The 16,597-nt window shown below is 38.8% G+C and overlaps 2 protein-coding genes across 4 annotated transcripts in view; one reads left to right on the forward strand and one right to left on the reverse strand.

Annotated features, from left to right (window-relative positions):
* Positions 1-6,568, forward strand: part of HMGCLL1 (3-hydroxy-3-methylglutaryl-CoA lyase like 1) — an 87,726-nt gene extending 81,158 nt beyond the window's left edge. For all 3 annotated transcript variants that reach the window (XM_064447890.1, XM_064447889.1, XM_064447887.1), the window contains exon 9: positions 1,220-6,568. In XM_064447890.1, the coding sequence (XP_064303960.1) occupies positions 1,220-1,333 (114 nt within the window). In that variant the 3' untranslated portion in view covers positions 1,334-6,568. The remainder of the gene's footprint in view (positions 1-1,219) is intronic.
* A 1,315-nt stretch (positions 6,569-7,883) lies between these two features.
* The window catches only part of GFRAL (GDNF family receptor alpha like), a 31,817-nt gene continuing 23,103 nt past the window's right edge, over positions 7,884-16,597 (reverse strand). The window contains exons 9-10 of the mRNA XM_064447886.1: positions 11,098-11,179; positions 7,884-10,120 (exon numbers count right to left, since the gene is read on the reverse strand). Of these exons, the coding sequence (XP_064303956.1) occupies positions 10,033-10,120; positions 11,098-11,179 (170 nt within the window). The 3' untranslated portion in view covers positions 7,884-10,032. The remainder of the gene's footprint in view (positions 10,121-11,097; positions 11,180-16,597) is intronic.

A 16,597-nucleotide genomic window follows, 5' to 3' on the forward strand; every position in this document is an offset into this window, starting at 1 on the left:
ATAAAGGATAAACAGAATGATCTGAAATCACCCGTATTATAATTGTATTAAAATGGGACAGTTATAAAAAGGTGTCTTTGAACAATATGTTTTAGATGGTGCTATATACTAGAGCTGATTGGAAACTTTGAAGCATTTTTTTTTTCAAATTCAAAATGCTTTTGATTACATTTCCATGAAGTAACTTCTATTCTCATTAACAATTTTAGGCAATTCCAAGAACGAAAAAGGCGAATTTTACTGTAGAACATGGAAATAAGTGCTAGATCCAATTAAAGGATTAAGCATCTAAACCAGGTCTTGGTCTGAACTTAAGTGCATAAATCCCTAAGTGTCATGAAAGTGTATTTCTGGTGCAATACACCTTGTACTCATGTTCAGTGACGCACTTCTCCCAGTTTTATGTGACTGCTCAATGTATTGGCAATTCAAAGTCCCTTTTTGCATTCCTTCTACAGGACCTTTACTGTCTTCCAAATTCCAGTCTTTGGAGAAAATACTTACATGACTTACATGATCTAAAACTTTTATTATACATGAGTAATCCAGGAGACTAATAATGCGTTATTTTTTCCCGTTTGATTTTCTCTGGTTCCGTTTTAGCAATCAAGCAGTCCTGATATGTTAGTTAAAAAAACAGTTGATTGCTCGAGGAACGTTTTTTTAGCACAGGCAGATCAAGCAGCTGCAATTGTTTGCTCAGTTGTGCCAGCAATGTAAATTGTAATTTTGCATTGAAAGGAACTTCTTCAAGAAGGAGATTATATTTATTCAAAAGAATGCAGGATCCCATTTCTGACTGAACTCAGTTCCCAATACAAGTGTTTCCTCCGTTTTCCTGAGCTGCAAAGGGGATACTTGAGTGATAAGTACGTACAGCACATACGTAGACACTGTATTTTTCTTGCAACTTCTTCAAGTTGTTCTACCAGTTCGTTACCCCAGATTCTTTTGAGTTTGAAAGATATTACTAGAGCATTTGGTCCACTGCTGTTAGGATAAGGAATCACCCTCAAAGTGGCAGAACCTTCCAAGCAACTGGAAGCTATGACTATTGTGTATGTCACTATAACTCTACTGATCTCCATTACCGACCTATGACATGAATCAGGTCCTTTGTTTGTGAAAATTAGACCCTGGAGCAAAAAAAACCTTGGAGTTTGAGCATTTTCAAGACGTGCATTTATTGTTCTTAATATTTTTCACCTCTTTTTTCTAGGGAGTAAATCTTTATAGAGTGATGGAAGCTGGAAACTTCATCTGTACAGCTTTGAACAAGAAAACAAACTCAAAGGTTGCACAAGCTTCCTTCAATACTGGAACTATCAATTAAATGGATTTTTTTGCAGCTTAATTACATTTGTCATCTACCTTGACCAAGGACATTTATATCAAGAAATCAAATATTAGAAAACCATTTCAGTGAAGAACCAAAATAGAACCCATATATAAGTTTTTATTATGGGAAGAGTTACTGTACTGTACTGGCTTGTCATGAATTGTCTGATTTGTAAGTAAAAAATAAATGACTGTGGTACAGAACCCTGTGCTTGGTACTTCTACCGATGAGAAAAAATGTATAAACACCAAGACATTTTACCTTGTTTTAAAATGAATTTTAGTTCTTTTCAGGAAAACTGAGTAGAAGCAGTGAATACATAGTTAATTTTCAATCAGGATGACTTTTAGAATAGTACAAACATTTGCAGTAGTTTATGAGATCCCACACTGTGTGTGGTCATTCTATTATGTGTTTTATTTATCTGAATCTTTACTTTTCATTTGTCAAGTCAGTTGTGTTATGAACATGGAGCCAAATCTGAATTCACCATAAGAATTTTTTAGCAATAGTACATTTTTTTTGTTTTGTTTAACATCTGTTAAGTATATGGATGACTTTATCTTGTTCCAAGACTTTGTGGTGAATGGCAGTCTGCCAGATCCTCCAAATCTAATGCAAATTTCCTTATTTGTTACATATGTTAAATTTGTTGTAGTTGCTTTTTTTTTGTCAACTGTATTAAAACCTAATTATGTGAAGCAATTAAAAATTGGCAAGGTTTTCAACCATCCTTCAGGGTTGTAGTAGTGTAGAAGGGGCTAAATTTGTGTCCAAAGTCTCACAGAACAATTTGATTTTTTATTCTACAGTCTATGAAATTACATTCTCACTTACAAGTCACAAGTTTTTGAGGATAATAATATTCTGCTGGACTAGCTTACATGAAGGGAACCACTTACTATTTTCTTTGTGCTATACTGATAGTGATACTCTACTTTTCAATGTCTTAATTCAGCAAGATGCCAGTGAACTGCATTGTCATTTTTAGATCAGTAATGGACAAATTCAAAGAAGAGCCTTATCCTACCTATAAGCTGTTCAAATGCGCCATGAAAGCATTGTCATTTTTTCAGTCTGAAACATCAGTACTGTTACTGGTTGTTTGTGTAGGATCTTTCTGTAATTCTCTGTGTACTTAACCTTGACTTTTTCTGAAAATAGCATGTTACCATGAAAATTCAAAACCCTGGACTATGATCTTTTTCCATATTCTCTATTTTCCTCCAAAATATGAAAGGCTGGAAAAAGGTAAGCTGAAAGAAAGTGAAAGATAACACATAAAGAAGGAAAAGGCTGAATGATTTTTGTCTGGAACTCAACTCTGCCAAGTTACAGCTGAGTCTCAGCTTGCCTTTGAAATTCCAGAGTGAACCATTTCTGAGATCTTTTTAGCCAGTACTGTAGTTTAGAATTAGCACAGCTTAAGAAAGTCAAACGTAGCATGCCATGTAACTCAAAGGTAGAAATTTGACATAAAACCTCTATCCTCTTTATGCTGTAATGACAGTTAAAACCAATATTAACTAAATTTTTTCACTCTTCTTATGGTAAGAGTCAAAGAATAAGCAGTGCGTTTAGGTGAGGCAGGACGTGTCTTGCCTGTCAACCCAAAATACTAAATTGCACCCCTTCCCAAGAAGCCCTGCTCTGGATGGAGAGATGGATGACCACAGAAAACACTCGGTCCTCATTTTCCCATGTTTTAGGTGGGGCTTTGTTATTTAGCAGCCACTACAGCTCGCATATCAAAACACGAACTTTAATAAAACCAGGTCTTGAACCATTCACAGATTTTAAAAATTCTGTAATGGATTAGATCCAATGAAGAAGTGAGGAATCTGCAGCAGTACTTAGGTTGTACTTAGTCTAATAATCAGTGGTTAAGCCTGAATGAGGTCCCAGAACTGACATCCTAAAGACTCCCTCATTTAGATGCCATTTAACCCTGGAGGGGAGTGACCATACGCTAATACTTTCCTGTTTTACAATAAAATTTCTTCTATAGTTCGCTTCCGTGCAGGCACAGAATTAGCTCATTTTCAGCTGAAGTGTGCAGTTCTCATGTAGGGCTTGATGAGTGTTCTTTCATCCAAGATCCTGTGAGCATCTTTAACTGACAGGAGCAAGACTGAACTTCTCACACAATGAAAGTGAAGCCACCCCTTAAAAAAAAAAAAAGGTAGTTGTGATGCAAACCAGCTTTTAAATACTAGCCTGAACGCTGGGGTGAACAACTGATCTGAGATTAGCTTGTTACTCGGCCTGAGGAGATTCAAATACAATTTTTTTTTGTTCTAATCAATGGATCTAACCACCAGGGTATAAACAGAACTCAAAAAGAACACACTTCCTAGTAAATCTGGATGAAATTGTGCCACTGAGTAAGATGGAATTCAAAATTCCTGAGACCAGAAAGATCACAACAAAACAAATGTCACTGCAACAGATAATAGGTTTTTTCCTTGAAGATGGTGTTGAGGGCTTCAACTTCAAATACAGGCCAAGTTAGGAACTGAATTGATACTGACCACTTTTTTAGTAAGTATACTAAATACAACATCTTAGATAAAAGTGAGTGGCTTCACTGCTGCCACAGCTTTCACTTTAAATAAAATACCTATGTAGAACATAGACTATAGAATAAAAGAACTAGCGCTGCTCAGTTCTTTGAGAGTTCTAGATGTCTGCATTCCTAATTACCATGAAGGATTGCTAATTTTGGCACTAGGAGACCCCTACACTCTGAAGGAGTTTTCATAGGCATATCGCCTCTGTGCATAGTGCATCCTAGGCTTCTCAGCATCTGGGCTGTCCGCTTTGCAGTTCTGAGGCTCTTAACAGTCCCTATGCACTGAAACAGGGTACCTCTTAAATCATGGGGATGAACGACCTAAAATGCCTCGGTTCTTTATTGGGTCTGTTTTAGAAACTACTTGGGAGCTTGTGGAGAGCCTTAAATGCAGGTCTGTTATTCTGTAATGATGTGAGCATTGGAAAAGATGAGCAGTCACATCTGGAGCCTGTGCTTTACCCACACGTTCAGCTTCAACCACATAGTGAGTTATAGTAATCCAGGGTGGAGGTCACAGACAAATGGATTGTTTGTCAGGATCGTTACAAGGGAGGAAGAAACATAGAGCCAGATTTAAAAAAACCCACCATTTATGTGCCAAAAGTGTCACCTGGGATGAATTTAGGCTTGTGGGTCCAGGTGAGCAATCCCCAAAAAATCTTTCTTTACTTGTAGTGTGACTGAGAATCCTGAGACATCTCATGTTCTCGCTGCTAAAATTTGTTAGGCATGTAAAGTGCTGCTGCTCTGTTTTCCTGGGCTGGCATCGTTTTGAATGTGTGGAGCATTTTAACGCCTAATCTTTGGCTTCACAAAATAGGCATATATTGCCCTTAAGATCAAGGGCTAATCCAGTAGCTAATGCCATGAGTGTGCATCACCCACATGAGCAGCTTTGAGTTCAGCACATAATAAAGCAGTTGAGACTACATCCCTTCAAAAACATGGCAAGAGCTGTAAGGCATGGGATGGTGTTACTGCTTTCCAGTGCTTCTGACTTTCTAAAACTTTATGCTTATATTCAGAGTGACCTGTTGCTAATGGTGCCTCCTCTTTTAGACCCTATCAGTGTCCCCTGCTGAGTACATTGCTGTCACTTCACCCTGAAGTAACCCTCTGGCTGCAGAAGGCTTGCATCCAGGTGTTTGGCTTCCATTAGCAGGTGTTCTTATTACTATGTCGTTATAAAAATTATAGATATATATATATTTGTTGAAAGGTATCCAGAAAAAGCAACAGAGTGCCGAATATGATCACACTGTTGGAATGTAGGGACGTGCTGTCTCCCAGTCTGTTTTGCCGATGGTCCTCTGTAAATGCCGAAAAGGGGATAATGTAAACTCTGAGAGCATGCAGGAGAGGAGAAGTAGTTATTGACTGCCCTCTCGGAGTCTTATCAGAGACAAAGTAGATGTACCAAGATATCTACTTGTGTGCTTTGGAGACTTTCTTCTGTAGTTCACTGTATCAAAGTCACTGCAGAGATCTCACAGAGCACTATGGAGATCATCTTACCTCTGTCAGGGCCATGGAGTTAGTAAACTGGAGTTCCCAGGGCAGTCTTTGGTCTGTGTTCTGTGTCTGAACTTGTGACGGTTCAACAGCTGACCAATGTCATGTTGCTGGAATTTTCTTTAATACTTTCATAGTAGTTTTTCCCATGTTGTTGGCAATAGAAACTCAAATACCAGCTTCTTTGGCTGCTCCAGATACTACATTGTTCTAAAAGCATGGCTGGTGTGCCTTTTTGGAGAAGTTGATCAGTTCCATTAGTTATAGGCATAATTGTTCTTCAGTGCCTTTCACAAGACAGCAGTGACATGGATCCCGTACATGGATAGTGCTAATGTCTTCCAGAAGCAGCTTGCTTTGTAGTTCGAACTTTCATGTTTTAGGGCAACTTGGCTCTGGACCAGAACTTTAATGTTTCATTTTAATGTATAACCAGAATTTATGGAAATAAGAAGTGAATATTCTGGTCTTGTGAATAAGTCCAGAGAGGCTTTGGCTAATTTTCCTTTCTTAATAGCATCATTTCAGTTCATAAAACTTTTATTATTGTAATAAGGAGTCACAAAATGAAGACTGCAAGTCTGTGAGGTAAAATTCCTGTGTTTGGGATCAGTGCTGTTGCAATGAAATAATACTTTTCCAAAGAGTTAGTGTGAATGTGTAAGATCTGCCTATTTTTTCACAGAGATATTTTTAAGAGGTAGGAACACTGTTTAGTTACTGATACCTGAAAATGTTGATTCTCTGCCACTGAATTTTCATATGTTTTCTCAGGCTGCCTTAAGTTCTCTTTATTGATTGTGAAATGTCTAGAGAACTGACTAAACAGGAGAATCTCTGAAGAACTGAAAGATGCTTGCTTTCCAGTTCCTGACTTGCTGATCAATGCTTTTCTTTTGTTATACCTTTGAATATTATTTTTCTCTACAGTCCTGCTGTAATGCAGTGTTGATCTTCATTGCTGCAATAACACAGCAGGCTGAGGACTACAGCCAAAGTCAACTTAGTCCTTTGAAACCGATGTCAAAGAGATTATATGTTTGTTAAGGAATTGTCATGTACCCTCTTGGTTAAATGCATTTGTGATTTTGCAATATGTGGTGTTAAAGCTGAAATAAAATCTATCTCAGTGTTTATTCAAACTGATATGCTCATGTATTACGCCAGATTCAGCAACTCTGACTAACCAGCTCACACATGCGGCATTAGTAAATACAAGCTGTCACTCTGACATGTACTCCTGTGTTGACTTTGTTACCTTGTAATCCATTTGGAGTGCATTTTCTTAGGATTACCTTTTTATCAGTTTTCCTGTGTGCTTTTGTAGCTGACAAATCTCTTCTAAGTTACTAGGGAAACATTTCTTCCCTCCATTAACTAAATATTAAAAGCTACAGCCAGGAATGGAGCTAGGAGTTGAAAAATTCAATGAGGCGTTATCTAACTTCAGATGTTCCACTGCAGAGCAGAGATCTGTGCCTTCTAAGTGATGTCTGAGACCCCCTACACACTTCATGGGAGACTGAATGACTTCAGCATGTGGTCTGAAACTTCAGCATGTCAGTCAGGGAACTTTCTTGGAAAAGGTAACAGTAAAATTCCCTACCCCATGCTACCATTAAAGTGCCTCAACATGAGGTGCAGACAGTTATCTTCACCAGCTTGAATCCAAGTATTTTCCCTGGTGGAAAGACACCCACAGAATTTTTTTGAAAGGACTGAATGGTGTTCACTCTTAAGGGATGGTGTTGGTGCTGCTTCCCTCCATCTTCTGGGTTACTAGTGTGAGCTGACATCTAGCTCAGAGTAAAAGGATGCGATTCCCACAACAGCCTGAAAAGGCTGAGTCCACACCTGCCTCTCCAAGCAGCCCATTCTGTTACCTCGCAAAGAAGTGAGATGGCTGAGGAAAATCTTTTGGAGAACTCAGGACTCACTGTGGCAAGACAAGTGGAGAATTGGACTTTACAGCTTTGTAGCTTCAATACTGCATAAGGAACAGCTAATCCTGCGTACTTGTCTCAGAAACTGTTTACACATTTAACTTGAAACAATATTTAGACAAACTGCATAAAGAATCTTGAAAGAAAAAACTGGAACACAGTACACCCCCTTTCAGATGAGAGTGTTATAAGGCTAAAAGTTTTGCTTTCTCCCCCTAGCCCAATCAGTCTTCATTTCTTCACTCTGCGATGACCTAGCTCCAATGGAAGGGGATGAGCACTGTGTCCTTACCCAAAATGACCTATGTCCTTGGAATCCCAAGTCCCAGGATCCGTAAGTCTCATCAGTGAGACTTAATTTTCCTCGGCTGGGAATTAGGTGCGGATGTTTCACGTCAGAAGGGAAGATTTTAACAGTGAGGCTGTTAGAAAGATAATACTTCACTTTCCATCACAAAACTGTTCATGAAGCAGTTAATGCCTAATCATAACCACCTGAATGCAGATAATCCCAGCAGAAATGCCTTTATTTAATAATTAATGCCTAGATACAATTGACAAAATCCAGCGTCACTAGGAAATATAAATCAGAAGAATACATTTTACATGTGTAATGGAGGAAATGTACTTTTTCATTAGGCATTAAAGTCAGCCCTAATGAAGAGCCTGTGAAATTACAGAAGCGACACAATAGCCACTAATACGTTGCTGTCTTTCAGAGTAACTCACATACTTACCTTCAAATACATTTTACATACTTGTGTGTGTGTGTCTAAGCACATATATGAGGAAAGTTTCTAGCATCTAAATGTTAGAAAACAAAGAGTTCAGAAGAAAAAGTTACAAGAGATGTTTTTATGATTGAGGTTTAGTTAAATATGAATATAAATGGATTTCCTCAAATTTTGTGACACAGAGGGTTTAGCAGCATTGCATCATTTTTTTTTTAAGTCAGACTGAAAATGAACACAGGGTTCACTTCGTATGTATATTTCCTATATAAAGAAATGTTTTTATCCAATACTGATGAGAACATACTCTCAGTGGCATTTTCAGTTTGAACTTTTTACTCTTTATGGTTTTAAGATGAAGAATATTAATGTACTCCTTTCAAAATACCTACGTGATGGAAGGTAACCTAAATGCTGCAAATTGCTGGACTGATAAAAAGAGGTTGCTTTGATTAACAAACTAACCAACTTTCCACTTTTCTGTGGTATTTTTGTCCAAAGGCTGATTGAGTAATGAGATAGTATTTGATTGCAAAACAAAAATTAGTTTTATGCAGATCCTAGATAAAGAGGAAGTGCATGTTGTCGTTATTGTTGAAAAGTTCTAATCTCTCTCCAACTGAATTGTACCCCTAAGATTTTGCTCACACACAGAACCATTTCACAGGCACCAAAGCCACAAGCAATAGTCACACTGAAGAGAAGAGATTCCTGCTCTTCTGATCACACCAAAAATTTCTAGCACTAGATCTGAATCAGTCGTGGTCAAAACTGGAACTGAATTCAGTGGAACCAGTATTTCATTCCTGATGCTGTTTTTGTGTGAGTTACATTTAGTGGTAATTCAGACAAAATTCAAATTAAATTAAAAATAAAAATTTATCGGATGCTATCATAACAAGACAATACATATGCTACTTATGGTAACAGTTGTATAAGAAATACCAGTCCATTATCCTGTGCTGACCAGAACCAGTTTGTTACAAAGATATGACAAAGACAACCGATTGCTAGTAAATAGAAGCTTAAATCTAGCAAAACAACTCAGCTACGGGGAGAAATCCAGAGCTCATAGCCAGAAAGTGGGATCCAGTGTGTTAGGGACCGTGACTCCCAGTACATTGCATGGGGAGAATTAGGCACTTCGGGTATTGCCTAGAGACAACGAATAGGAAACACAGATGATGAGATGGGTCGTAACTTCTCTCTCAAGAAGAAGGCACTTCACTTCAGCCCCAAGCAAGTGGCTGTCTCCACAGGGCATTCAGACCATAAAAGGCTTTCTAAAATTACTGTATTTGAATTGGAAAGGCTCGCTCATTTCTTCTTGAAGGAGGAGAAAGAATAACCAGTTTCAGCAAAAACTTACTGGAGTCAAAACATTAGCTCAGATCATGAGTTTAATTCCTTTCATACTGAAAATGGTTGTAATCCTGGTCTCCTCCTGCCCCACCAAGTGCTTCACTATCAAACTACAGGCGGCCTACCTGTGAGTGCTGCCTTACGAACATGGCACTGGGTACTTGGTAACCTAGTATACAAAACTACCACATATGTACTTTTTAACGGCTCCTTAAAATGTTTCTGAGTGGATTTTTTTCCTTTCTGCCAGATGAGTTCAGACCAGAAGGGTGGGCGCCACTGCTAGGCAGATTCATGCTGATACAGCATTGTCGTTTGCATCTAAAGATGTAGGAAATGTGCATCTCGGGACAGATCTCTGAATCTACGCAAATGAGAGAGAGTACAGTTCTACTATTTTTTAGCTTGTGAAAGGTTTAATATGTGTTAATAAATATAAAAATCTTTTGTATGCTCAACTACAAAATTCCATAATTTATAGTAGTTTTTCTAATATATATTTTATTATCACATATGTACAACAGGCTGGCTTTCAAGAATAGCCTTAAAAAGCATAAGCAACAGAGTAGTTCATCTGTGACTTTTATAATGGACCATAAATGTTTCAGAAGAATGGTCTGGCGAGGGACTTCTTGACTCATGTTTTGTTCTGCAGGCTCTGAAAACAAAGAATGTGCATGTATTTAACAATAAACTATACAGCTTTGGGTTTGAACTTTGGCTTAATTGAAATCAGTGGCAAAATTCCCCTCTTTTTATGATGAACGCTGTGGTATAAAATAATTCCCTTCACCATTATTAATGTACTGTTCTTTCTTCCATCCCCTGTATTCTTTAAATCTGAGTTTTATTTATATGCTGATATTCCTGTAACTGCAAACCTAAAGAGAAAGCCTCTGTTCCCATATATCCTTGACTTGCCTTTTGCATTTTTCTGCATGATTCCTCTTTGATCTGCCTCTGAATTTAATAATGAAATTTGACTCAATATCCCTCCCACTATATATAGCTCCTGCTACATCATGTTCTGTTACCTATCATCTGACAGTGTAATTCTTGAAATCTGGCCATTTAATTTGGTCCAAGAAAATGTATCGTTTAAGGAAAGGCCATGTTCATTTGACTAAGTGAATGCACATTTTTGTTTTCTTACCAAGCATTGGTGTTTGGGCAGTTTCTCATACTGTGTGTGGGGGAATGTTTACAGAATCCTATCAGCGAAAATGGCATTTGGCAAGAATATTAACTACAATAGCAGCATTCACGGTTCGGTTTCTAAATATGTTATAATGCTGAATATTCTCATTTCCTTTCTGCATTACCTCTGCCTGCTACAGGGCTAGGACGGTAGCCTTGCAGATTTTTTGAATTCAGATTTCACCTTCCCCTGCCATGGGACAGGAAATGAAACCTCCTGAAGCCCGGGATCCCTGCGTGAATGGAGGGCATTGTAGATACGCATCGTATTTCACTCCTCCCTGCTGACACCCGCAATGTCAGTTCCTTCCCTCACTGGGGCATGCTGGGCTGTTTTTAGAGACAATCGCATTGCCAACCTCTTCACTAAGTCAAAACGTTTTATTTTCTGCTTTTCCAGTTTCCTAGAATCAGTGATTAATATCCCTATCAAATTACCTGATCTTTAGGAGAGTCAACAGGACTATTCCTAGGATGAGAGCTATGCAGGAGGAATAGGCAATAATGTAGACTGTTTCACCTATAAGTAAAAAACAGAAAGCAGACATGAAATATTTACTTCTTCAGTAAAAAGAATCAGATTTGAGATCTGAATTGGAATGCATACATATATAAGCTAAATTAGCTATCAGTTCTCACATAAGTAATTAAAAGGAGGAAAAAGACCTAGGTGGTATGCCAATGGTAGGAATAACTTCCTTCACCAGTTGGTGCAAAATAATTTTCAGACTCCTTTTAGTAAATACCAGCTCCAGTAGCACTTCATATGTGTAGCACTCCGTTTTACTCTACTCCAGGGGAACAGCTTGTTACTGTGGTATGTGTTTTGGAGTATTCTCCCCACTGATTTTAAGGTGCTAACTTTATTCTCTGTATCAGAGGAGACCTGGCTTTTACTTACCTGCTAGGCCTCTTTTCCTTTTTTTGCATATTACCATAATTGCAGTGTGCGGCAATAGTTGATCTAGAATCAAATTAATATAAAATGCAATCAACACTGTGTTTCTGGGCTCTGTGCCCATGGAGTTTTCTCTTTCTTTTAGGCACCTCACCAAAAAGTCACTTAGGTGGCTTAACGTGTGAAAAATTCCAACTGTTGAAAAACTGGGAGCTGTTTCAACTTTTGTTTTCCAAATGAGGAGAAACTTATTTTTCCTGGAGGAATGAATCCATCAGTTTTGATCAAATATTCTGAAGGAAAACTTTCAGTTGAGAATGTAATGTAATCCCTGAACTTGGGAGGGAGAGGTGCGGAGGTTAGATGACTTGACAAGAGGACTCAAATCCAGAGCCGCAAGCATTAAACATGAGACCGTTCTGTTACTTTCCTGTTGCACTGATTCTGTTGTGTTTATACAATTAAATAAGTTTTGTTTATATGGGAACTCAAATGCAGAGGGCTTTAGATATTCCCAAGCTGCTCTGTCTTACACAGCCAGTGAAACATTCCCCAAGGAAGAGATGGAGTCCTGGCCCCATCACTGGCCCACTTATCTGGGCTGTGAGAAGGCCAAATTCTGGCCTCTGAATCAGTTATCAGTTATTATATGTTCTGTGTGTTTGTGCACATGCACACACAGAGTTAAATGAGATGTTTCTGTATACACTACGTACATGCAATGGATGTAACATATAGTGTAACACAACCACAGGCAGTATGGATACTGGAGCAGCTCCAGGAAGAGAGAGTGAATACATGTTCTACAATGAGGCAAGCAATGGGCAAGAGCTCTGCAGGGGGTTGGACCTGCCTGGTTTTTATTGCAGGATGACACTCGCTTTTTCTCAAAACACTATCCAAAAGTCAAGTTTTCAAATAAAAGGAAACTGAAAGCAATGATTGAACCATCACAAGTTGCATAGAACGAACATATCAATGCAGCAAGCTACTGAAAGATATTTCATATGGTGAATTTTTGAGGGAAGAGGGCAAGGTCTGTCTTAGTCTCAGTGCAGGTCTGCTAATATCATACACTAAAAAATAGATCAGCAGTTGGCCCTCCTCTCAAGTTACAACATTTCTTTAAGATGATGAGTTTTAGGAAAATAATAATTTTTAGACTTTCTTTTTAGCTTTTGAATCTTATTTGTACACTCAAGTCATTTTTTAAAACTTTCCACAACTGCAAGAGCAGTAGTGGGGGCAAAAGTTCTCTACTTTTTTTAAGTAGAAAGTGAAGTTCACAGAATCACAGAATGGTAGGGGTTGGGAGGGACCTCTGGAGATCGTCTCGTCCAACCCCCCTGCTTGAGCAGGCACACCTAGAGCAGGGGGCACAGGAACGCATCCAGGCGGGTTTTGAATGTCTCCAGGGAAGGAGACTCCACAACCTCCCTGGGCAGCCTGTTCCACTGCTCTGTCACCCTCACAGGAAAGAAGTTTTTTCTCATATTGAGGTAGAACTCACTGTGTTCCAACTTGTGCCCATTGCCCCTTGTCCTGTTGTTGGGCACTACTGAAAAGAGTCTAGTCCCATCATCCTGACTCCCACCCTTTAGATATTTATAGGTATTGATGAAATCCGCCCTCAGTCTTCTCTTCTCCAGGCTGAACAAACCCAAGTCTCTCAGCCTTTCCTCATAAGGGAGATGCTCCAGTGCCCTGATCATCTTGGTAGCTCTCTGCTGGACTTGCTCAAGCAGTTCCACATCCTTGTTAAACTGGAGACCTCAAAACCGGACACAGAACTCCAAATGTGGTCTCACTAGGGCAGAGCAGAGGGGGAGGATAACCTCTCTCGATCTGCTGGCCACACTCCTTTTAATGCAGCCCAGGATACTGTTGGCCTTCTTGGCCACAAGGGCACATTGCTGGCTCATGGTCACCTTGCTGTCCACCAGCACTCCCAGGTCCTTCTCAGCAGAGCCACTTTCCAGTAGTTCAGCCCCCAGCCTGTACCGGTGCCTGAGGTTGTTTCTCCCCAGGTGCAGGACCCTGCACTTGCTCTTGTTGAATTTCAAGGGGCTCCTCTTGGCCCAGCTCTCCAGCCTGTCCAGGTCTTGCTGAATGGCAGCACAGCCTTCTGGCGTATCAGCCACTCCTCCCAGCTTGGTATCATCTGCAAACTTGCTGAGGTTACACTGTATCCCATCATCCAGGTCACTGATGAATATACTTCACACTTACTTAAGGCAAATAGAATTTTTTAAAGTACATCACTTACTACACTTAAGGCTAGAAAAATTACTGGGAGCAATAGTCATGGATGGTTAAAATGAGCTAATATAATTTCACCAAAATATTGTGATATTCTTTAAAAAGTTGGAGAAAGTGCTTCATTTTGATAAAACAAAACACTCTGAAATGATAAAATGAAATCAAAATGTTCTGTTTTTTGTCAAAATCTTATAAAATGATATGTTCTTGGTGAAGTAATTGCTGGTAAAAGATGTTGATTATAACATTTTCAGTTCTCTGGGGAACATAAGACAGACATTAGTTATGAGATCATGCTAGAAGCCATATATTTTCTCCTATCTTCTGAGAACTGAGAAAATGTGTAAGGCTAGGAGAGGGCACAATTTTGTGGCTGAAGAGCTAATTCTTCATTTTTTTATATATTATCTGTGGTTCTTCAGTTACTTGAATTTGCTTACTCATCTTCCTTTAAAGATGTTGTTGGGATGTGTGTTTCTTGATAGGCACTCTGCTCTTTAAAAATCCAAAGGATATTTTATAGAAGTTTTCACTATTGACCTATATCCAATCAGTTCTTGAAATGTGAAAGAGTGCTTGAGAAGTTAAGAAATATGGATACGATATTTTGGCTCTGTTCATCCCAAATCTTGCCCATGAAAACTACCAGAATCCACATATCAATTCCTGTATGACATAACAGGCTGTATTACCCCATTTTGATCTCTATGTACATGGTATTGATCATCTGAACGTGATCTAACTAACAAGGAGTTAAGGCTTAAGAAACAGTGCCCTAAACAAACGATAAAAACACTGATGATTGTGGTTATTGATCAGTAAACAACCTTAGCTCTCATGCCTTCTGCCATTCACAGTCCACCGGAATCATAGAATCATTTAGGTTGGAAAAAACCTTTAAGATTATTGAGCCCAACTGTACAACCTGCTCTGGAAAGCAGACAGATCCATCACAAGCATTAAAAACATGATTACAAGTTAGAATAATTTCCTATTCTTAGCAGACATGGTAAAAAATGTAGTGTGTATAACATGCCTATGTCATTACTCATCTAAGAAACAGCTTTCCCTTTTTCAGTACTTGTCTTTAACTGACTGAGGTGCAGAAGAGCAAACCTGGTTTGGGTTCTCTGACTAGGTGGAGAAAGGGATACAAATACCTGCATGTACCATGGAGAAAGAAAGGCACCCGCGGTGTCTAAAGACTTATGCTAGGAGGTGGCTAAAATATGAGGTGGTTCCAGCGTGGTTCTTCGGTGTGAATCAACACAAGTGGAGAGCAGTCATTTCCATTTCAAAGGGAAAGCCTGCGAGATGCTGGGTGGCCTGTAGTCATCAGAAGCTTGTGGACCTTCTCACCTCAGAGCTGGTCTATAGCAGGGCCTCTGTGGCTACATGATACATGTCTTGCCCTTCCTAGGATGGTTGCAAACCTCAGGGACACCACAAATGGGGCTGCAGGTACCACTGAAGCACTAGCTGGAGCTGTCTACATAGACATATGGACATTTCCAGTTATGAAGTTTGGTAAAGGGTAGCTGTGGGCTCAGCAACTGGAAAAATTAGTGGGATTACACTCTTGTGTAAATCTACCTGCTTATGTATACTTAGTGAAATGGCTGTGAATATTCACTGGACAGATTAATTCTGGCTGGTGCCCAGAGGTTTCTTGGCTACCTGCAGCTTGTCACAGGCTTTTTTATTAAGTTTATAAAACAATCAGATTGACAGTGTTTCATACCTTACAAATTAAAGTCGCTGGAGCTGAACTAATCTCAGTTCCCACAGCAGCTGGTATAATTATAGATAAACCCTCCCAATTACTTGTTTATCTAGATTATCAGCAAGGCAAAACTCCTCAGTAGGAAATACATGATAACTCTACAATTTAAGATGAAATGAGAATAACTTCAACAGTTTTGGGTCAAGCCCAATTTTGTTGTATCTCACAAGAACAGGACAGGACTTCTGTATTTCTAGCTCACTCTTCCAGCCAAAAAATACTTTAGCTCCAAAGCTCTATGCTGACAAAAGTAAATGCTTATCTTCACACATGAATAACTTTTCAAATTAAAGTGTGGGAAGCAATCTTTTAAAATATGTGGATCTGTAAAATCACGAAGATAATTTGCATAGAATAAAGCCAAAACCAGGCTGAAAGTACATAACTAGGCAGGCAATAACAACATTTTTGCAGTTTGGACAATTTTTGTTATTTACCACTTTTTGATGTTGCTTCCAAAATGACATAAAATTCTGAACCCATCTAAGCTTCCAGCAAAAGTCTTATGAACTTTTACATGGTTAGGACTCTGCCCACATCACATGTTATTAACAGGGTTGTATCAGCCCAGAGCTAACTGGGTTGGTCTGTACCCTCCTGGGTATGTGAATGGGTGTAAATCCCATAAAGATTTTTCCACAGTCCTGTTACATGGTTACACCAAAAGCTGGAATAATATTCTTCCAACTGAACAGGGTTATATTTATTTGCAAATATATATGAATATATGTATATATGTTTAGATTTATTATTTATTATGAATGACTCCTTTTATTAAAACCCATCTTATCTGATGGCAAGATTTGTAATGCCACTGAATAGGATGATGAAATCTTTCTGGTTTTTGAACAGTGGGTTTTTTTTAATTATAAAATTAGGAAATAGTTGAAGAAATACTGAGTTTCTTCTGAGCATGTTCATCTGTAGACAGTCATTAGTCTGAATTGGCGAAAGACATCCTTGTATCTTTCAATGACAAGCTAACTTTTCTGAGATTT

The sequence above is a fragment of the Phalacrocorax carbo genome, chromosome 3 (genome assembly GCF_963921805.1).
Source record: "Phalacrocorax carbo chromosome 3, bPhaCar2.1, whole genome shotgun sequence".
In the NCBI taxonomy this organism is placed as follows: Eukaryota; Metazoa; Chordata; class Aves; order Suliformes; family Phalacrocoracidae; genus Phalacrocorax; species Phalacrocorax carbo.